General features: G+C 45.7%; 1 protein-coding gene across 1 annotated transcript in view; it reads right to left on the reverse strand.

Annotated features, from left to right (window-relative positions):
• Positions 1–23,260, reverse strand: part of POLA1 (DNA polymerase alpha 1, catalytic subunit) — a 256,555-nt gene that overhangs the window by 58,373 nt on the left and 174,922 nt on the right. Inside the window, 1 exon segment of the mRNA XM_064151984.1 lies at positions 4,291–4,387. Within this exon segment, the coding sequence (XP_064008054.1) occupies positions 4,291–4,387 (97 nt within the window).

A 23,260-nucleotide genomic window follows, 5' to 3' on the forward strand; every position in this document is an offset into this window, starting at 1 on the left:
CAAGACTTTGAATGACCAAAGACACCAGAAGGTTGTGCTGTTATTCATGGGCCCCTCAATTCAAGAAAGATGTTGAGGTGCTGGAACATGTCCAGAGAAGGGCAACAAAGCTGGTGAGGGGCCTGGAGCACAAATCCTATGAGGAGAGGCTGAGGGAGCTGGGGGTGTGCAGCCTGCAGAAGAGGAGGCTCAGGGGTGATCTTATTACTGTCTACAACTACCTGAAGGGACATTGTAGCCAGGTGGGGGGTGGCCTCTTCTCCCAGGCAACCAGCAATAGAACAAGGGGACACAGTCTCAAGTTGTGCCAGGGTAGGTATAGGCTGGATATTAGGAAGAAGTTCTTCCCAGAGAGAGTGATTGGCATTGGAATGGGCTGCCCAGGGAGGTGGTGGAGGCACCGTCCCTGGGGGTCTTCAAGAAAAGCCTGGCTGAGGCACTTAGTGCCATGGTCTAGTTGAGTGGATAGGGCTGGGTGCTAGGTTGGACTGGATGATCTTGGAGGTCTCTTCCAACCTGTTTGATTCTATGATTCTATGATTCTATGGAGACTTAGGCTGTCCAGAGAAGGGCAACGAAGTTGGTGAGGGTCCTGGTGCACAGCCCTATGGGAAGAGGCTGAGGGAGCTGAAAGGAAAACTGTCCAAGAGAACAGAAGCTCCTAGCAGTGATCTTTGAATTTCTGAAGAATTATTCTAGAATTTTATAGAACTTTCCCCAGTTACTGGTGATGCTCCCAGAAAAAGAACTCTGATTAAGGCACAAGGTAGGAAAAGATGTAAATGCAGAAGCCACCATCCAATTCTCTTTCAGAGATGATTAATTAACCTTGATGTCCAAAACCACAAAAGCTGTCCAAAATGAATGAAGCTTAAGAAAATGAAAGTAAAACAAAATGCCATGAATCTGAGGTATGAACTCATGCTTCCAAAATAACAGGAGCAAGAAAAAAACACCTTAAAACCTCAAGATTTCTATCATTACTTAATGATAGCTATGAAATGGCTACGAGCGGGGCATAGGTGACTCAAGAAACCATCAGCAGAGGTACTTGCAGCAAATGTACAAATGGTACAAACAAGACAGATATCACCTAAAATACCATGTAATTTCTACTTTCTCATACTCAAAGAGTAATTCAAGCTAGAAAAGACTGCACATAAAGGTACCAAGAAGAAGGATCATGCAGTAGAGACCCACTCTCCCTAAAGAAAGGTAAGAGCATCTTTGCCTTAGTTTCAGATAAAATAGAGATTCTAAAAGCACAGTGGAGAATATCAGGGAAGGGAAATAAATAAACACTTCTTGAACAGACAGAAACAAGCCACAACCAACTTAGAATGGGAAAAAAAACTGTAGGGGATTGTCAGTGGTTAAAGAAAGAGAGGCTGAAACACATCTTGAACAGAAGCAAAAAGGGGAAGAATCATCCACAGGTTTCAAAATGAAGTATCATAAACTTGCTGTCCTTAAATAGGTGGTGGGCTACAGCAGCAGGAGATTGGATATGCTTGCTCATGAAGCCTCTTCTACATTTATGGCATTCATAGAATCACAGCATCATAGAATCACAGTATCACAGTATCATCAAGGCTGGAAGAAACCTCATAGATCATCAAGTCCAACCCTTTACCACAGAGCTCAAGGCCAGACCATGGCACCAAGTGCCACGTCCAATCCTGTCTTGAATCAACCAGGTTGAAAGAGACCTCCAGGATCATCCAGGCCAACCTAGCACCTAGCCCTAGCCAGTCAACTAGACCATGGTGCTAAAGGCCTCATCCAGTCTTTTCTTGAAGACCTCCAGGCATGCTTGCATTCTATGAAAGGAGCAACAAGTAGTTGTATTTCATAGAATCATAGAATCAAGCAGGTTGGAAGAGACATCCAAGATCATCCAGTCCAGCCTAGCACATAGCCCTGGCCAATCAACCAGACCATGGCACTAAGTGCCCCAGCCAGGCTATGCTTCAACACCTCCAGGGACAGCAACTCCACCACCTCCCTGGGCAGCCCATTCCAATGCCCATCACTCTCTCTGCCAACAACTTCCTCCTAACTTCCAGCCTAGGCCTCCCCCGGCACAGCTTGAGACTGTGTCCCCTTCTTCTGTTGCTGGTTGCCTGGCAGAAGAGACCAACCCCACCTGGCTACAGCCTCCCTTCAGGTAGCTGTAGACAGCAATGAGGTCACCCCTGAGCCTCCCTCTTTCCAGGCTGCACACCCCCAGCTCCCTCATAGGGTTTGTGTTCCAGGCCTTTCACCAGCTTTGTTGCCCTTCTCTGCACACCTTCCAGCACCTCAACATCTCTCTTCAATTGAGGGGCCCAGAACTGGACACAGCACTCAAGGTATGGCCTGACCAGTGTTGAGTACAGGGGAAGAATAACCTCCCTTGTCCTGCTGGCCACACTGTTTCTGATCCAGGCCAGGATGCCACTGGCTCATCTTCAGCCTAATTCAGTTTCCTCTAGCAGTAGTAGGTACTGTGTAGCATTCCTTCAGTACATCAAAAAGTTATATTACAGTAATATAGATAAGGAGGATCATGAAGATGATCAGAGGGGAGGAGCACCTCTCCTGTGAAGACAGAATGAAAGAATTTGGGCTGGAGAACAGAAGGCTCCAGAGACCTTGTAACTACATTTCAATATCTGAAGGGGACTTACTGGAAGGCTGAGGAAGGGCCTGGAGTGATAGGATGAAGGGGAATGGTTTGAAATCAGAGCAAGCGAGATTAAGGTTGGACACCAGGAAGAAGTTCTTTACAATGAGTGATGAAACACTGGCACAGGCTGCCCAGGGTTGTGATTGAAACCCCATCCCTGATGACATTCAAGATCAGACTCAACGTGGCACTGGGCAGTATGATCTAGTTGGAGGTGTCCTTGCTGCCTGCAGGGGGTTGAACAATATGACCTTCGAGGATCCTTTCCAACCTAATGCAATCTCTGAATCTGTGAAAGATGGCCACACAGCATCACCTTCTTTGGATGCACAAAACCATTCTTAAGTGCAAACCCCAGGGGTTCACTGCCTTAGAAAGCTCAGGGTAAGAAATTAGAATCTCTAATAAAATATGAAGTACCACCAGAGGCCAAAGCCAGCCTGTTCACTTCTTTGAGCGTTTTTCAGCTAAGAGGTTACACTATTTTGGTTTTCATATCATACTTAGCAAATAATACTTAGAAAGACTCTTTAGAATCATAGAATCAACCAGGTTGGGTGAGACCTCCAAGCTCATCCAGTCCAACCTAGCCCCCAGCCCTGTCCAATCAACTAGAGATGTCATGATGGGGGGCTGCTGTAGACCACCTAACCAGGATGAGGAGGTTGATGCAGTGTTTTATAGGTGGTTGGGTGCCCTTGTTCTTGTGGGAGACTTCAGCTTCCTGGGTATCTGCTGGAAATACAACACAGCAGACAGGAACCAGTCCTGGAGGTTCCTGTAGTGCTTGGAAGATAAGCTACAAAGAGAGACTGAGAGCCCTGGGGCTCTTTGGTCTAGAGAAGACTGAGAGGAGATCCTGCCCATGTGTACAAATATCTGAGGGGTGGGTGTCAAGTGGATGTGGCAAATCTCTTTTCACTGGTCAGCAGCAATAAGACAAGGAGCAACAGCTACAAAATGGAACAGAAGGTTTCAGCTCAGCATGAGGAGAAACTTCTTTACAGTGAGGGTGATAGAGCACTGGAACAGCCTGCCCGGAGAGGTTGTGGAGTCTCCTCTGGAGACTTTCCAAACCCACTTGGATGCATTCCTGTGCAAACTACCCTAGGGGATCCTGCCTTGGCAAGGGGTTTGGACTCAGTGATCTCTGGAGGTCCCCTCCAACTCCTAAGGTTCTGTGGTAGCTAGTGAATGAGCCAACAAGGGATGGCTGTTTGTAAACAGAGAAGGACTAGCAGGAGATGTGAATGTTGGTGGCCATCTCACCGCAGGGGTTGTCAAACATTGGAACGCTCTGCTCAAGGCAGTGCTGGAGTCACCATCCCTGGAGCTGTTCTATCAGCCTGTGGACTTAGGGCGCAGGGGGACACAGTTTATTGTTGAGCCTTCAGTGCTGGGTGGAGGGGTGGACTGGATGATCTTTGAGGCCTATGCAAACCAGGTATATTCTGTGAGGACACTCCTCCTACAAGGGATTCCAAAATGAACATTTTGTTCTATTTTCTGATTTAGATTACAGCCTCATAGTTCAGACTTGAAGAGCACAAACGTGTAGGCCTGGTTTCTGGCATGCAAGTTGATATTAAACTCTAGTTAATTGATGAAAAATGGAGACCTACCTCTCTCCTCTTCAGTAATCACTTTATCCATGGCATACTCCACGTCAAAAATGTGTCGGTAGAAGCAGAGCTGAGTGTACAGAGCCTTGTCAGAATACTGCAATGCAAGAAGACAGCAAATAAAAACCCATCACAAAAGTGTGTCTTTTGGCATCCATCTCTAAAGTCCACTATCAAAGATAAAGGTTTGGTTTTTAGCAGCAGTTTATATGTTCTGTTCACATCAGATTTTGGAACTATTGTTTTTACACTGCAAAATTATCTTTACAATTCTCCTAATTTATACCAAGGATTCATACAAATCCTACTAAACTTATCCCTTCAGACAGAAAGGTGAAGTGTATTCAATTCATTCTTACAGATGCAGGTAGCACAATGCTGCTGTTGTGACAAAATGGAAGTTCTACAATTGGTCTGACAAAGGAATAGCTTCAGTATTGGGATGAGATTTAACAAGGCCAAGTGCAGAGTTCCACACTTTGGCCACAACACTGCTCCTGTACTCAGCACTGGTCAGGCCACACCTTGACTACTGTGACCAGTTCTGGGCTCCTCAATTCAAGAGAGATGTTGAGGTGCTGGAACATGTCCAGAGAAGGGCAACAAAGCTGGTGAGGGGCCTGGAGCACAGCCCTATGAGGAGAGGCTGAGGGAGCTGGGGGTGTTTAGCCTGGAGAAGAGGAGGCTCAGGGCAGACCTCATTGCTGTCTATAACTACCTGAAGGGAGGCTGTAGCCAGGTAGGGGGTGGCCTCTTCTCCCAGGCAACCACCAATAGAACAAGGGGGGACAGTCTCAAACTGTGGCGGGGAAAGTACAGGCTGGATGTTAGGAGGAAGTTGTTGGCAGAGAGAGTGATTGGCATTGGAATGGGCTGCCCAGGGAGGTGGTGGAGTCGCCATCCCTGGAGGTGTTTGAGCAAAGACTGAATGAGGCATTTAGTGTCATGGTCTACATGACTGGATAGGGCTGAGTGCCAGGTTGGCCTGGATGATCTTGGAGGTCTCTTCCAACCTGGCTGATTCTATGATTCAGTACTGAGAGAGGTGATTCTGTCACTTTAATCTACTCTGGTAAGACCTCACCTGGAGTACTGTGTCCAGCTCTGGGGCCCTCAACACAAGAAGACCATGGACCAGATGGAGTGGGTCCAGAGGAGTGCCACAAATATTATTTGGGGCCTGAAACACCTCTGTTACGAGGACAGGCTGAGGAAGCTGTGGTTGTCCAGGGAGACCTAAGAGCAGCTGCCAGTACCTGAAGGGGGCTACAAGAAGGCTGCAGAGGGACTATTTGCAAAGGCTTGCAGCAACAGGACAAGGGACAATTGTTTGAAGTTAGAGAAGAACTGATTTAGATAGGATGTTAGGAACAAGTTTTTTACCATGGGGGTAGGTGAACACTGCCAACAGATTGCCCAGGGAGATAGTTGAGGTCCCATCCCTGCAACCATTCAAGGTGAGGCTCGACAGGGCTCTGGGCAACCTGCTGTAATGGAGGATTTGGACTGGATGACCTTTGGAGGTTGCTTCCAAACCAAAGCATTCTATGATTCTGTTAAGTGCTTGAATATGCTGAACAAAGCAATGGGCTCCAAAAAGAAAAAGAACTGACAGATGGTTTTGATGAATGCAGGTGTTTGGTTGTATTCTCTCCCTTTCCACCTACACCCACATCCAGCTGTGGTTACACAAATTGTGAACATGCCGCTCAAACAGGAGCAGGTGAATGTGTACCTTCACAGCTCTGCTGTCACCTTGTGAAGGATACTGCATGTTGGTGATCACACAGGTCCAAAACCTGCAGGTGTGTGCATGTGGAACATGCTACTCAACTCAATGCTCCGAATGGCAGTGCTGTCAAGCGTCCATGCCAGTCCTCTAGTTAAAAGCAGATGCCTGCATATGTTCATATCACTGTCACCACTCTGTGCCCTAGAAGATTGCTCAGACACGGGATTCATCTCGCCCATGCTACAACTACACTCTTTGAAGTTAAACTTCTTGAACCCTTTGTTCAACACCACCACATTCCAGTCCCTTCTGTTTAAGATAGCGGAGTTCAGATACTGGCCAATAATTGCCTGAAGACTTGGACGTGACAGAAATCTTCCTCAAGGATGAGGAATCCATAATGTAATCAAATATCCATCCAAATACTTTTAGAATCACAGAATGGTCTAGGTTGGAAGGGACCTCAAGGATCATGCAGCTCCAACCTCCCACTAGAGCAAGTTGCTCAAGGCTCATCCAACCTAGCCTTAAACACCTGCAGGGAGGAAGCAGCCACAACCTCCCTGGGCAACCCATTCCAATGTCTCACCACCCTCACTGTAAAGAACTTCCTCCTCACATCTAGTCTAAATCTCCCCTCTTCCAGTCTGAACACACTTTTAGGTATGTACAAACTCTTCAGGATTTTCTGGATGAGCTATAAAGCCGGCGGAGAACGCGGTCAGACCGATGTAAAACTCAGTACACCGCCAGGAACAACCCCAAAAATGCAGTCAGAGAGCAACTGGTAAACCACTTCTGCTTCTTGGAATTCTGCCTTCGTTTAGCATTTCACTCTTCTACCCAACCAAGCCAAGTTTTGTTACTAAATTCAGCTAATTCTACACTTGTACTGACGTGTTATAAAGTATCTATAACTATCAAGGAAGCGATGCTGAGACATTTGACAACTCTCACTGCCGCTCAGTTATTTTTTATGTATTTTAACAGTACTTTTTTCCACTTCATATGAACCTATTAAAAAAAAAAAGACAGAGAGAAGCTTATTTTATTCCTTATTAGCTATTCTACGATATGCATCATCATTATACTATTATACACCAGTTATTTTTAGTAAATCCTGATTACTGCTTCCTGAAGAAGAAAAAAGGAGGACGACAGCGATTAAGTTATTTGTTTAGTTTTTTAGATTCAGCTGTAATTGCTGGTACACATCTCCCTGACTGCACACATGAAGCAGGTTGAATAGAACACTGAAATTACCTCCTTCATAATAGTTTGTTTTGATAATGTATTGTGTGTCGAGATGATGAGAAACAGTTGCTGTCAATTTGATTAGCCATTATATTTTTATGTTAATTGCCATTATTGGGTCCATTCTGTTTAGTGTCACCATAGAAGCCATACAATGTTAGCATAAATAACAAATTGGAGTAAATTAGGAAGATATATTTTTGCCAATTCATTTTAATTGCCCCTCAGTCCTTCCGTCGGTTAACGCAGCTGTTGACCCATAATAAGCGCTAGGTCAATATAGCTGCTTGTCAATTCAGAAATGCAAAGTGCTATGTTGCTGGTAATGGATATACAACAACCTTTGCCAGCCAACTGAAGCAAACGAATGACAACCCACACGAAAGAATAAAGCATCAGCTAGAGAGTTTAGTGACCTGATATTAGCAGGCAGGCTAATTGAAAGGCACTGCTTAAATGGATAAAGAAATTATAACAAATAAAACAAAAATCAGTGTTTAAAAGGTAGACATCCACAGAGGTGGATATAGAAAAACACTATTTTATATATATATATATATATATATACATAATTTCCCTCCCCCCCCCTCCAATAATGTCTTAGTAACTCCTTCCCTTTAGCTTCCTGCCACATCTTGCAATTAGTAATTGGGGGGAAAAACAAAAGGGTTTGAAGATTTTTCATGCAGCAAAGTACAAATATTATGGCGTAATTATGACTCCAAGGAAGAGCTGCACTGAGCTGAGAAAGACTTTAGGAATTAGAGACCTCTGCTTCTTCTATTCCCCTATTTCCTGATAACCTGTAGGTTTTTCAAAAGGAAAGAGAGCCTCAATCCCTGAAACTTCAAACTCAAATTATCTTTGACTTCTAATGGTGATTTTTTTGTGTGTATTAAAGAAAACCTGAACGCTGCCAACGTTACAGTAAGAACTCGAGCTAAATTTGTAGCATTTATGCATTCTTTCTTCCCATAAAAGGCTGAATGGTGAGGATATGAAAATAAAACTCTATTCTGATGTATTTATTTGTTCCATGATGTTCTATTTCTCGATTTCATTAAGAACTGACTTCAGCAGGCAAAGTCTGCTTCTCTGACAGCTTCCATTCATGGAAAAAACAGAGGAGGGGGAAAAATCCCAGATGAAGGAACCAAAGGTATACAGAATCATAGAATCAAGCAGGTTGGAAGAGACCTCCAAGATCATCCAGGCCAACCTAGCACCCAGCCCTAGACAGTCAACTAGACCATGGCACCAAGTGCCTCATCCAAGCTTTGCTTCAGCACCTCCAGGGATGGTGACTTCACCACCTCCCTGGGCAGCCCATTCCAATGCCAATCACTCTCTCTGCCAAGAGCTTCCTCCTAACATCCAGCCTAGACCTGCCCTGGCACAACTTGAGCCCACGTCCCCTTGTTCTGTTGCTGCTTGCCTGGCAGAAGAGACCAACCCTCACCTGGCTACAGCCTCCCTTCAGGCAGTTGTAGACAGCAGCTTATACAGTTTATATACAGTTTGTATTCAGCAGTTATTCACTACTTTGGCAGAGAAATTAAATTTCTCATACAAAAATAACAGCTGTAATTAAAAAAAAACCCACAATTCATTGTTCTTGGTCAACAAAATATTAATTTGAGGAAATACAGGTTTAATAGAGTTGAAGAATAGTTTCCTGTAGCATCAGGAGGCCAATTACAAATCTCTAACCTACCTTTCCAGGAAGAACTTAAGCTCCTATGTAATAGGAAACTGCTGGTGTCTTGTGAACAGAATAGGTGCATCAAGAACATCAGAAAAGCAAAATTTCCCATGACTAAGGACAAAACTAGAGTACAAAATACTCAAGCATGAAAGGAAAATAAACTGGCCCAGCTGCCACACACCCCAGAGAGCACAGGCATTAGGAAAGGAGACCTCACAGATGTCACTCATTTGTATTTCTAGAGTTCCTGAAGGTCAGCTGTGCCTTCACACACGCCCAAGTCAACCCTGCCTGACTGCTTAGTGTTGGTATTGTCCCTAGAGCTGCTGAAGTTTGAACAAGAGACTGCACTAAGGACAGCACCAATTTCTTCTTCTGTCTCACAAATGCCTAACACTAGCTCTGGAGCAAGACCCCCTTGTGTGCTCATTCCACACTCATGAAGTGTTCTTTCCACACCGAAGTGAAATTTCAAGTGGAGAAGGTCCTGACTCCCTCACTGCGGAACAGCACAGCCCACGAGCAGAGGATTTTTCCAGAAGCAGCAGACACAAGGTTGCAACCTTTCTGTAGAGAATCATAAAATCATAGAATCAACCAGGTTGGAAGAGACCTCCAAGATCATCCAGGCCAACCTAGCACCCAGCCCTAGCCAGTCAACTAGACCATGGCACTAAGTGCCCCAGCCAGGCTTTGCTTCAACACCTCCAGGGACAGCAACTCCACTGCCTCCCTGGGCAGCCCATTCCAATGCCAATCACTCTCTCTGGCAACAACTTCCTCCTAACATCCAGCCTAGATCTCCCCTGGCACAACTTGAGACTGTGTCCCCTTGTTCTCTTGCTGCTTGCCTGGCAGAAGAGACCAACCTCACCTGGCTACAGCCTCCCTTCAGGTAGTTGTAGACTACAGTAGTCAGGAACAAAGGTCTTCTGGTTCAAAGAAACCAGCAATGAGGTCACCCCTGAGCCTCCTCTTCTCCAGGATCTTTAAGTTCACTGAATCCAACCATCAACCCAACATCACCATGGCCATTCAAGCATGTCCCAAAATGCCCCTGTTTTTTTTTAACCACTGTGAACTGCTATATTAACCCAAGTAAGATGTGATGATCAATGCTAATGCTTTTTAGATTGCTCACTTTACTCTATGGTAGGAAGAAGTCTTTTGTATCTTTAGTATCTCTCAGATTCCTATACTCCTCTAGAGTCCTGCCACACTCCTGACACTAAATCTTTGTCCCTTTTTGCTTTCTCCTCTGCAATTTCTTCAGATCCTCTCTGTGGTGTTGCCAGTTTGTGCCCTTTCTACTCTCTTTCATTCTGTCGCCGATGGTTTTTATGGACGACAAAGGCAAAGAGAAATTATAAACCCACGAAAAACTCATCCTTCTAGTTTGCTAACTCTGTTAGACCACTTTGCAAAGCAGGTAATTTCCACAGGCTGCAGAATTTATTTGTATTGCTTCAATTAATTGTAATACAAAACAGCAGCACCACTTCATTAATCAGCTGCTTGAGAGAGTTACTTTTGTGAAAAGCCTGTTTGGTAATTTGATTAGAAAGAACAGTGGCTCTTACTCTTGTGATATGATTCAGTATGACCACCAAGTAAACCCCTTTAGAACTAGTTCTTAACAGTTTCAAATCAGGGAAGAAAAAGGAAATGGAAAAGAAGTCCCTTGGCAGAAAAATGTGTCTCAGAGACTCTCGCAGGGCTTAGACGTAAGGGAGCAAAGCGTACAGGAAATACTTCAGTGCTTTGAGAGGCATTTCCTCCCTTCCCCCTTCCCCCCCTTTACAAAGATGCAGTAATTAAAACCTAATTATTATCTTCATTTTAAACAAAACCTAAAGTGAATACCAATTAATAACAACATACTAATGAGCATCTGCTGTGATGAAATTGAATATGAATGTGCTGCAAATTTCGGGTAATTTATTTTTTCGGGGAAGTGCCACTGGTCTGAAGCTACTGCTGGAAGATTGCAGAGGCTGCACACATTTCTCCCTCGTCTCTCTTATGTGCAGCAATTTCTCTTTTCAAAAACAGGGCACAGCTCAGCTCTGTGGATGTTTACATATCCAAGTGCTATCCGTGCTACAGTGATTTCAAGGCGATAAGTTGAAGCGTAAGACCGTAGCTTTCCTCCTGTTGAGGTGAACTTTCTGTGCTGTAGTTTGTGCCCATTGCCCCTTGTCCTATCACAGAGAGCAACTGAGAAGAGTTTGTTCCCTCCATCTTGAATACCAGCACTAAGATATTTATAAACATTGATTAGATCCTCTCTAAGTCTTCTCTTCACCACACTAAAAAGCCCCAGGTCCCTCAGTCTCTCCTCACAGGGCAGTGCTCCAGCCCCTGAACCATCTTTGTAGCCCTCCCTTGGACTCTCTCCAGTCCTGTCCCTCTTGAACTGGGGAATCCAGAACTGAATGCAATATTCCAGGTGAGGTCTCACCAGGGCAGAGTAGAGGGGAAGAAAAGAGTGATTTCGAGAGAGTAATGTGCTGTTGGAATGGGCTGCTCAGAGAGGTGGTGGAGGCACTGTCCCTGGAGGTGTTCAAGAAAAGGCTGGATGAGGCACTTAGTGCCATGGTCTAGTTGACTGGATAGGGCTGGGTGCTGGGTTGAACTGGATGATCTTGGAGGTCTCTTCCAACCTCATTGATTCTATGATAATTAGGTTCCTTTTTGCCCAGCTTCCAGTCTGTCCAAGCCTCAGTAAATGGCTGCACAGCCTTCAGGTGTGTCAGCCAAGCCTCCCAGTTTAGTACCATCAGCAAACTTGCAGAGCAGTTTGTCTCCTCATCAACATCACTGAAAAAGATGTTAAACAGCACCGTACCCAGAACTGATCCCTGGGGCACTCCACCAGTCACAGCTCTCCAGCTGGACTTGGCACCATTGATCAATGCTCATTTCACTCTATTGTGTAAGCAGTTTTTAATCCATCTCGCTGCCTGCTCTTCTATCCCACACTTCCTGAGCTTGCTGACAAGGATGTCATGGGAGACAGTGTCAAAAGCTTTGCTGAGTCCAAGGTAGACTACATGCAGTGGTCTTCCTGCATCTACCCATTCACTTACAGCATCACACAACTCAATTTTTTGTGTAGCCAGAGCAGCTGCACCACACCAGCTTCATGCAGCTCGTATTTGCCACCAGGTTCTGAAGGCAAACACTCCTGCAGGCAAAGAGCTTGGGAAGTGTGAATTAACGTTTTACTAAGTACTCATCATCATAGAATGGCTTAGGTTGGAAGGGACCTTAGAGATCATCTACTCCCACCTCACTGCCATAAGCAGGGATGCCTCTTAAGTTGACTTGGCTGATCAAGGCCTCATCCAACCTGGTCTTGAACACCCACTCAGGGAGAAGGCAGCCACAGCTGTCCCGGGCAGCCTATTCCAGAGTCTCACCACCCTCGTACTGAAGAATTCTTCCTAAGATCCACTGTAAACCTACTCTCCCCCTCAGCCTCAAACTATTCCTCCTTGTCCTGTCTCCAGACATCCTTGTGAAATCTCCCTCTCCAGCCTCTCTGTAGGATCCCTTCAAGTACTGGAAGGCAGCTCTAAGGTCTCCCCAGAGCCTGCTCTTCTCCAGGCTGAACAACCCCAGCTCCCTCAGCCCATCCCTATAGCAGAGGCATTCCAGCCCATAGATCATGTGCCTAACCCTCACCTCCCACCAATGCTGATACATACAGAAGCCTGATCTTGTGCCTCACAGAACCTAGTTAAAGCACAGTGCTGCTCTGTGTCAAACAGGCTGAAATAATCTGTGCACCTAAAATAACTACTTCACACAAAACAAAAAGGGTGAAATAAAAGTGCATCTAAATTGCAGCCTTTATGCTTTACTGTACAATCAGGTTTTGAAAACTTCTACCCAGTTCCATTAAAAATATGAGATGGTTTGGCACCATCTTTCCTGGCAGCAGCATTGCTTATAAACTAAAATGGAGAGGGCTGTGTGTGTGTGGATTCTTTCTTAACTCTCTCTGTGCCCAGTTCCTCAATCCATCTGGGAAAGAACAACCCCATGGATCAGGATAAGCTGGGGACTGAACTGCTGGAAAGCAGCACAGGAGAAAAGGACCTGGGGGTCCTAATGGATGGGAGGTTGACCATGAGCCAGTAATGTGCACTTGTGGCCAAGAAGGCCAATGGCATCCTGGGGTGGATTAGAAGGGCTGCGGTTAGTAGGTCCAGAGAGGTTTTCCTGCCCCTCTACTCGGTCCTGGGGAGGCCACATCTGGAATACTGTGTCCAGTTCTAGGCTTCTAAGTTCAATAAGGACCTAAGGGAACTGCTTGAAAGAATCCAGCCCAGAGCCACAAAAATGATGAAGGGAGAGGAACACCTTCCTTATGAGTAGAGTCTGAGGGAGCCAGGGCTCTGCTGCTTGGAGAGGAGGAGCCTGAGGAGTGACCTCATTCAAATTGATAAAGATGTGCAGGCTGAGTGCCAGGAGGATGGAGCCAGGCTCTGCTGGGTGATGTCCAATGCCAGGACAAGGGGCAGTGGGTGGAAGCTGAGGCATAGGAAGGTCCATGTGAGCATAAGGAAAATGTTTCACTGTGAGGATGACAACACTGGAACAGGCTGCCAAGGGTGGTTGTGGAGCCTCCCTCTCTGGAGATATTCAAGACCTGCCTGAATATGTTCCTGGGTGACCTGCTCTAGGTGTTCCTGCTCTAGCACGGGGGTTGGACTGGATGAGCTTTTGCGGTCCCTTCCAGCCCCTAACATTCTGTGTCTCTGTGTTCAGTACTGGGGCTTTTAAAAGCAATTATGTCTCACAGAGCCTGTTAAAGAAGGAAAAGGAAACCGAAACATATGTGTCAGGAGTCAGATATCTCCCCTAGTCTTTATGCTAACAAGGACTGTAGGACAGAAGAGGTTGTTCCATACACACACAGGCACCAATGGGGAAAGAAAACCCCGAACAAACAGCACAGCAGAAGACTGGATATTCTTGTGCATCAGGAGATTAATTTTTGTCCACTAAGTAACTGAAATGACAAGAACTTCTGCTGCTTGAAGTCCTGTCTAGCACTTAGTGAGAGCACTACAGAGGAGCTAACCATAAAAAGCAATTTTGGACTGCAATGTTAGTGAAAGAACAGAAAAATGAGTGAGGAGCCATGTGAAGAATAGATGATGGCATCTGCTGACAGGGCAGACCAGACTGAATGAGGGTGTTTACAGAATACCTCCAGGGTGGATCCTGTCAATACCATTACTAAGCATTTAGAAATCCTGGAGACAAAGTAGTTGGCTATTGACAACATTTAGGAGGCATGAACATGGCAGAAGAAAAAAAAGAAGGAAATTTAACAAGCAAAATATGTCTGGGCCATAACAAAGAAGTTGAATGACATGATATAAAACTGTGGAGAGTCCCAAGATAAAACTGTTCTGCTTTGTGGGTTCATAAGATGACTCCTCAAGGCATACTGCACACAGATACAGGATGGGCAGCAAGCAGCAGTAGACCAGGCAGTACTTATACAGCTCTTGAGGACTGGAAGGAAAATGCTGTTGGACCACCAGTGTTGGTGGGTCACTTCTACTTAAAGATGACAGTGTAAGCAGAGACCTGAAATAAACGCTGTTCCTCCTTCTTGGAGACAGGCTGTATTTGGTCTGGCTAAGATGGAGTTAGTTCTCCCCACAGCATCTTTCACAGTGCTGTGTTTTGCTGTGCTAGCTGGAAGGGTGTTGATAACACAGCAGTGTTACAGCTGCAGCTCAGCAGTTGCTCACACAGCACCAAGGCTGGGAGCTTCCAACAGTAGGCTGAGGGATGGGCAGTATCCTGGGGGGACATATAGCTGGGCCAGCTGACCCAAACTGACCAAAGAGGTATTCTACACCACAGGATCACAGAATATTAGGGATTGGAAGTGACCCAAAGAGATCATCAAGTCCAACCTCCTGCCAGAGCAGGAGCACACAATCTAGCACAGATCACAGAGGAACACATCCAGACAGGCCTTGAAAGGCTCCTCAGGAGGAGACTCCACAACCTCTCTGGGAAGCATGCTCCAGTGCTCTGTGACCCTTACAGTCAAGAGGTTCCCCCTTGTGTTGAGGTGCAACCTCCTGTGTTGCAACTTACACCCATTGCTCCTTGTCCTATCCCAGGGAGCAGTGAGCAGAGCCTGTCCCCCTCTCCTGATCCCCAGCCCTCAGGTTTTTATAAACATTTATTAAATCCTCTCTCAGTCTTCTCTTCTCCAGACTGAAAAGTTCCAGGTCCCTCAGCCTCTCCTCATAAGCCATGCCCTCCAGTACCCCAATCATCCTGGCAGCCCTCTGCTGGACCTTCTCCAGCAGATCCCTGTCCCTCTTAAACTGGGGAGCCCAAAACTGAACACAGTATTCAAGATGAGGTCTCAGCAGGGCAGAGCAGAGGGGCAGGAGAACCTCCCTTGATCTGCTGGACACACTCTTCCTAAACCACCACAAGATCCCATTTGCCTTCTTGGCCACAAGGGCACATTGCTGTGCCATGGATGTTATCCACCAGCGCTCCCAGGTCCCTCTCCACAGGGCTGCTCTCCAGCAGATCACCTTCCAGCCTATACTGGTGCAGTTTATTGCTCCTTCCCAGGTGCAGGACTCTGTACTTGTCCTTGTTGAACCTCATTTGGTTCCTCTGTGCCCAATGACATCACCATATGACATCAGCTCAGATACAAAAGCTAAGGGAAAGAAGGAAGTGTGGGAGCATTACTCTCCTCTGGAGACATTCCAAACCCATCCAGATGTGTTTCTGTGTGACCTGTTCTAGGTGATCCTGCTCTGGCACTTATCTTCTCCCTCTGAGAGCAGTACCATTGTGTAACTGAGGAATCTGCAGGCTGACCAGTCTGGAGCCTGAAGATCCATTCTACACCGATCTACTTCAATGTGGGAATTGCACATAAATTCTCAGCACCATCATCCACAGCAGAAGGGTTAACAGCTGAGGTTGTTGTGCTGGTTTGAAGCTAGCTAGAATGTTTTGGTGAGAAGAACTAGATTACAGGCTGAGAAAGAGAAACAAGGGTGATGTCTACTTCACTCATATGCTTGCTGACAGGTATAAGAACAAGAATCCAAACACAGATAAGGAAGTCGCTCTTCATCCGGACTCTGGGCTGCATTTTTCTCTCTAACCTCACCCTCCTTCTCTCTGATTAATCCACCTGCTTCCTAACCCCCCTGGCCGACCCTCCATTCTTCCTTGGGTCACAAGGCAACGTCTAGGGTAAGGTAGAGAGCGGTGGGAGAAGGTGGAAGGGTGGTTGTGAGCCTCTCCTGGGGACTCAGGTTTCTAGGAGGGCTGTTGTGTTTCTGTATTACCTATCAGCTTGTATATTTCTTTCTATAACTGTATATACTGTAAACATCTGCTTGTATATTCTACTAAGCTGTAAATAATAAGCTTCATTCAATTTCCAGAGCCAGCTGAGTCTTGTCTGGGTGATTTCCAAAGTGTGGAGGGGTGGGTAACACCCAAACCATCACAGCTGTCTTCATAGAATCATAGAATCAAACAGGTTGGAAGAGACCTCCAAGCTCATCCAGTCCAACCTAGCACCCAGCCCTAGCCAGTCAACCAGACAATGGCACTAAGTGCCTCAGCCAGGCTTTGCTTCAACACCTCCAGGGACAGCGACTCCACCACCTCCCTGGGCAGCCCATTCCAATGCCAATCACTCTCTCTGCCAACAACTTCCTCCTAGCATCCAGTCTATACTTCCCTTGGCACAGCTTGAGACTGTGTCCCCTTTGTTCTGTTGCTGGTTGCTTGGCAGAAGAGACCAACCCCCACCTGGCTACAACCTCACATCAGTAGGCCAAACAAATGAGCATTACTGGACAGCTGATGAGAGCCAAACATCACACTGTAACTGGACTCACCCAGCAGCACACACAAGCAAAACAACAAAACTGCAGCTACTCAAATGCATTGAAGATTACTCCAGAGAATCTGGAGTACCAAAATGTTAGGGGTTGGAAGGGACCTCCAGAGATCATCAGGTCTGACCTCTCTGCCACCAGCATGATCCTAGTTGATGCCAAAATATTGAGAACCTCTGGTCAAGGGTATCATAATCATAGAATCATAGAATCAACCAGGTTGGAAGAGACCTCCAAGATCATCCAGTCCAACCTAGCACCATGCTTCCAATAAATTACTGTTTGAAATAAGCAGCATACAGCTAGGCTCCTACCACATTTCTTCTCCTCACTGTACAAGGCAAATGCAATAAAAAAACCTAGTAACTCCATGGTTATTTTTGTGTTTGTTTGCTTACTTTGGTGTGAGCAAAATACCCAAGCACTTTCAAAGTCGCTCACTCATTTCTGGATAGGAGTAATTACCTGAACCATGCCAATCTAGGGTAAAAAGTAATTAACAGGAAAGGCTTGGTGAAACAAAACTAAAATTGAAAACCACCTCTGTAAAGCAAAGCTGTCACTCTGCTCTGGAAAGAAAATACCATATCCTCATCTATCTCAGATGGTACAGAACTGTCTCATTCTATTGAACTGATCTGCTCATGGAAGGAAAACACTCACAGTAGTTAACTACAGGTCACCTGTTCATTCAAAACACATACAATCACCCTGTATGTAGGAACTCTCATTACTGAACAGAACTGATTTACCTTTTAAGTAATTTCAAGTCCTTCCATTACAAAAATATTAGATCATGGTGCTCTTTCTACAAAACAAGGCCAAGTGCAGGGTTCTGCACTTTGGCCACAACAACCCCAAGCAGCGCTACAGGCTGGGGACAGAGTGGCTGAGAGCAGCCAGGAAGAAAGGGACCTGGGTGTGCTGGTAGATAGTAGCTGAAGATGAGCCAGCAGTGTGCCCAGGTGGCCAAGAGAGCCAATGGCATCCTGGCCTGCATCAGGAACAGTGTGGCCAGTAGGACAAGGGAGGTTATTCTGCCCCTGTACTCAGCACTGGTCAGGCCACACCTTGAGTACTGTGTCCAGTTCTGGGCTCCTCTATTCAAGAGAGATGTTGAGGTGCTGGAATGTGTCCAGAGAAGGGTAACAAAGCTGGTGAGAGGCCTGGAACACAAACCCTATGAGGAGAGGCTGAGGGAGCTGGGGTTCTTCAGCCTAGAGAAGAGGAGGCTCAGGGATGACCTCATTGCTGTCTATAACTACCTGAAGGGAGGCTGTAGCCAGGTGGGGTTGGTCTCTTCTCCCAGACAACCAGCAACAGAACAAGGGGACACAGTCTCAAGTTGTGCCAGGGCAGGTCTAGGCTGGATGTTAGGAGGAAGTTGTTGGCAGAGAGAGTGATTGGCATTGGAATGGGCTGCCCAGGGAGTCACCATCCCTGGGGGTGTTCAAGAAAAGTCTGGATGAGGCACTTGGTGCCACGGTCTGGTTGACTGGCTAGGGCTGGGTGATAGGTTGGACAGATTGATCTTGGAGGTCTCTTCCAGCCTGGTTGATTCTATGATTCTAAAACAAGAAGTGAAGCATAAATATCAAGGAAATGTAGAAAAATATGTGTTATTACAACTGAAAGAATCGAACAATTAGGACTCTATACAGCTGAAATCGCCTCCCTTACTCACAAAGAACCTCTCCTCACACAGAATGCAAGTTGTAGAATAGCTTAAGTTGGAAGAGACTTTAAAGATCATCTACTCCAACCTCCCCACCATGGGCACGGATGCCTCTCAACTAGACACAGCTGCTCATGGCCTCACCCATCCTGTCTTGGACACCCCAGGGAGGAGGAATCCACAGCCTCCACGGGCAACCTATTGCAGAGTCTCACTGCCCTCTTATTGATGAACTTCTTCCTAAGATCCAGTCTAAACTTGCTCTCCTTCAGCTTAAAACCATTCCCCCTTGTCCTGTCTCTAGACACCCTTACAGAAAGTCCCTCTGCTGCATTCCTGCAGGATCCCTTCAGGTATTGGAAGGCAGCTCTAAGGTCTCCCCAGAGTCTTCTCTTCTCTGGTCTGAACAACCCCAGCTGCCTCAGCCTATCCTCACCTTCTCCACATGCCTCTCTGGCATTGTCTAACAGGCAAAGGTTTCACCAGATGATGAATGTTTAAAACTGATTCTTACTGACATCTATTTTATAGCCTGCATTACAGACAAACAGAAATTCTGCCCTTCATCCTTCGACTGGCAAGTCCAAATAAGAAGAGAGGATGAGACCAACCCAGAAACTCTCCACAAAGAAATTAGTCCCCCTCAGAAGAGGCAAAGAAAGAAAAGTCAGGTTATGATTGTCATTTGCTGCAATGAGTGAGGGTCAGCAGTGTGTGTGTGGACCTTCCAGAAGAAAAAGTGTAGGTCAAATACCATCCCCCTGCTCTCCCACACTTAACTATCAGTTAAGAGGTGCTGAATAAAGTTCAGGAAAAAAACTGTAAGCTAGTCTGCAGAAGATCCTCAAAAGCTTCAAAAATGATTTGAACAAGTGATGTCAGAGCTACTGAAGCAACTTAGTTCCACATGAGAAAATAAACACGCTTGCCAATTAAAAAATTATCCCCTAATAACATGATGTGAGTGATGTAAATCACCTATTCATTTTCATGTGCAGCTCCAAAACATGCAACTAAACTGTAATGAATTTAATGGTTGTGACAGAGGCAGCTCTGTGGCTCATTAGTAACTGTAATCGATACACTCCTTTTATTGTCAGAGCTTATTGTTTCTCAGAAAACTACTTGTAACCTTCCACATTTGCTTCCTGTCTAACACAGCTGAGGAAAAAACACCCAGAAACCCCAAAATGCCCAACACCACGATTTACCATAGCTAGAACTTGGCAATATGAGCAGCAGAAGTTTCTACATTTATTTCATTAATGTTAATCATAGAATCAACCAGGTTAGAAGAGACCTCCAAGATCATCCAGTCCAACCTATCCCCCAGCCCTATCCAGTCAACTAGACCATGGCACCAAGTGCCTCATCCATGAGGCTCTGTGTGATAATGACAGCTCTGGAAATGATCAACAGGAGAATTGATGTGGGGTGGGGATGGAGCACAAGAGTGAAATGGCATTTTCTAGTTTCTCTGCTTATTATTTGAATGGTGTCTCCTTGTTTCTCACAAGTGCAACAGGTGTTGATCTGCTGGAGGGTAGGAAAGCCCTGCAGAGGGACCTGGACAGGCTGGATGGGTGGGCAGAGGCCAATGGGATGAGATTGAACAAGGCCAAGTGCAGGATTCTGCACTTTAGCCACAACAACCACAAGCAACGCTACAGACTGGGGACAGAGTGGCTGAGAGCAGCCAGGCAGAGAGGGACCTGAGGGTGTTGGCAGATAGTAGCTGAACATGAGCCAGCAGTGTGCCCAGGTGGCCAAGAGAGGCAATGGCAACGGTCTGGAGGCTAAGCTGGAAGAGGAACGTGCTGAAGGTATGAACAGCATGAGCACCTCCAAGTTTGAGGGATGTCTTGTCTCTGGGACAAAGGAAATGCAGCTGGTTGTGCCAGGAAGACACGGAACACCTCTGTGAAAAAAGCTTTCTCAATGGTGTCTGCTGCTCAGAGGAACATTTTGTTCATGTCACAGTTAATAAACTCCTTTTTCAAAGCAGTTTTCTCACTTTTGTCTCAGACTAGCAGTCTAATGGTTAACTAATAGCTTGTCTTTAGAAAGATAATTCATTTCTCTGATGGCAAGATCATCAGGAGCGGCTCAGGGAGCTGGGGTTGTTCAGTCTGGAGAAGAGGAGGCTCAGGGAGTCCTTATTGCTCTCTACAACTACCTGAAAGGAGGTTGTAGCCAGGTAGGGTTGGTGTCTTCTCTCAGGCAAGCAGTGACAGAATGAGAAGACACAACCTCAAGATGCACCAGGGCACGTTGAGGTTGGATGTTAGGAAGAAGTTCTGTGCAGAAAGAGTGATTGGCATTGGAATGGGCTGCCTGAGGAGGTGGTGGAGTCACCATCCCTGGAAATGTTTAGAAAGAGACTGGATGTGGCACTTGGTATCATGGTTTAGTTGATTATGTTGAGTGCTGGGTTGGATTTGATCTGATCAACATAGACTGATTCTGTGAGAAGTTCTCCTGGGAAATTCCAGGCATATGACATGAAATGTGGGACCAGAGAAAAGTAAGTAGTCATACACACATACAGCTAAAATGTCATACACACATACAGCTAAAATGTCATGCACACATACAGCTAAAAGCTCAATCATAGCATCTTAAATAATGAAGACTGGAAAGATACATCTTAAATAATTAATACTTATTCGTTATGGCACCTCAGTGTACAAAGTAAGGGGAATAAAATGATGACTAAAGAAGAGGTCACTCCACCTGAATAGAGAAAGAAGAGATTTGCCCAAAGCAGCTGCTCTCGGAGGATTTAGCAGCAGTATTGACAAAAAGCAATAGGAAAAAATGTAGCTATTAAAAGTTCTTGGCCTAGGAAAAGTTGGATTGGCTAATCAGATTCAGAGATTCATAGAATGCTTTAGGTTGGAAGAGACCTCAGAGATCATCTAGTTCCAACCCCCTGCCACGGGCCAGGACACCTCCCACTAAAACAGGTTGCTTAAGTCCTCATCCAACCTGGCCTTGAACACCTCAAAGGAAGAGGCATCCATGACTGCCCTGGACAACCTGACTCAGTGTCTTACCACACTCACTGTGAAGAATTTCTTCCTAATATCCAGTCTAAATTTGCCCTCCTCAAGCTTAAAGCTGTCTATACATGCCAGATATGACAAAAGCACCCAATGAAATGTGCTTACTGCAAAGATTAATGTCAATAATCATTGTTATCCTTTTATAATCTTATAACTCCTTAAAAAAATACTGATTTTAACGTTGTTATCCTTTAAAATTGCTATCCAAATCAACCAGGGCAGCTGATTCCCACAGGTATGGGAACCCTGACCCACACAAACACAAGCCTGCCCATATAAAGACCACTGCAAGACACGTCAAGGTGACCAAGAGGGCATCTGAAGCAAAAGCTACCTAAGGATGGCTTCACAGAAACACAGAATCAGTCAGGGTTGGAAGAGATCACAAGGATCATCTAGTTCCAACCCCCTTGCCATGGGCAGGGACATTTCACACTAGATCAGGCTGTCTAGAGCCTCAAACAGCCTGACCTTAAACATCTCCAAGGATGAGGCTCCCACCAACTCCCTGGGAAACCTGTTCCAGAGTCTCACCACCCTCACGGTGAAGAACTTCTTCCTAACATCCAGTCTGAATCTACTGTGGTAAAGGGTTGGACTCGATGATCTGTGAGGTCTCTTCCAACCCTGATGATACTATGATATGATATGATATGATATGATATGATATGATATGATATGATATGATACTCACTTCTAGCATTGTTCCATTCCCCCTAGTCCTGTCACTACCTGACAGCCTAAGGAGTCCCTCCCCAGCTTTCTTGTAGGCCCTCTTAAGATATTGAAAGGTCACAATAAAGTTACCTTGGAGCCTTCTCCTCTCCAGACTGAACAGTCCCAACTCCCTCAGTCTCTCCCCATAGGAGAGGTGCTCCAGCCCTCTGAGCACCCTTGTGGCCCTTCTCTGGACACCTCCCAGCACATCCATATCCCTTCAGAAATATCTGCTTGCCTGCTGCTCTCCACAAGGAAACTCTTTATGCTTTATCATCTTCCTGATAAATTCCAGATGCTTGCTTGTAAAGGTCCAGTCAAATATAGTCCCTTGGGAAAGGTGAGCACTTCCCTCATTCTTACGGTTGCTGTCTGGGTTGCACTCACACTGCAGGCTCATGTTGAGGACGATGTGGATTTAAAAGGAAATATATTTGTGTGACCAACAATGAATAACTTTGTACATAGAGTACAGCTAGCCTGAGGAGCTGCCTCAAGCAGCAAATTCATTTTCATCATAGCTAGCTCATAGCTTTGCAACTGCGAGGAAGAACAAGGCTGAAAGAGGAATGAAACTGAAAGCTGACTGGAAGATATAAATTAGGTCAGGAAAGCAGCCAAACCTCACACTGTTTGTTATCATGCCAACAGACTGCTCTGTTAGGTGAGGATTTTTGAGTGGTTTTCAGCAAGGGAAAGAGCACACCACCCTTCACAGCCTTATCACACAGTACCTTTCTGTATTATGCACTAAGTGGAACCTCTGGGTTGTCTTAACAGTGTCACCCATGCAAAAATCCAACCAGCAGGATTAGAGAACTGATGAACAATACATAAAAATCTGAGAAAAAGGCAACATTTTATCATCCACAGGGGAGTTGTCCAAAGTATTCTTCCCCTTTA

The sequence above is a fragment of the Pogoniulus pusillus genome, chromosome 12, assembly GCF_015220805.1.
Source record: "Pogoniulus pusillus isolate bPogPus1 chromosome 12, bPogPus1.pri, whole genome shotgun sequence".
NCBI classification, from domain to species: domain Eukaryota; kingdom Metazoa; phylum Chordata; class Aves; order Piciformes; family Lybiidae; genus Pogoniulus; species Pogoniulus pusillus.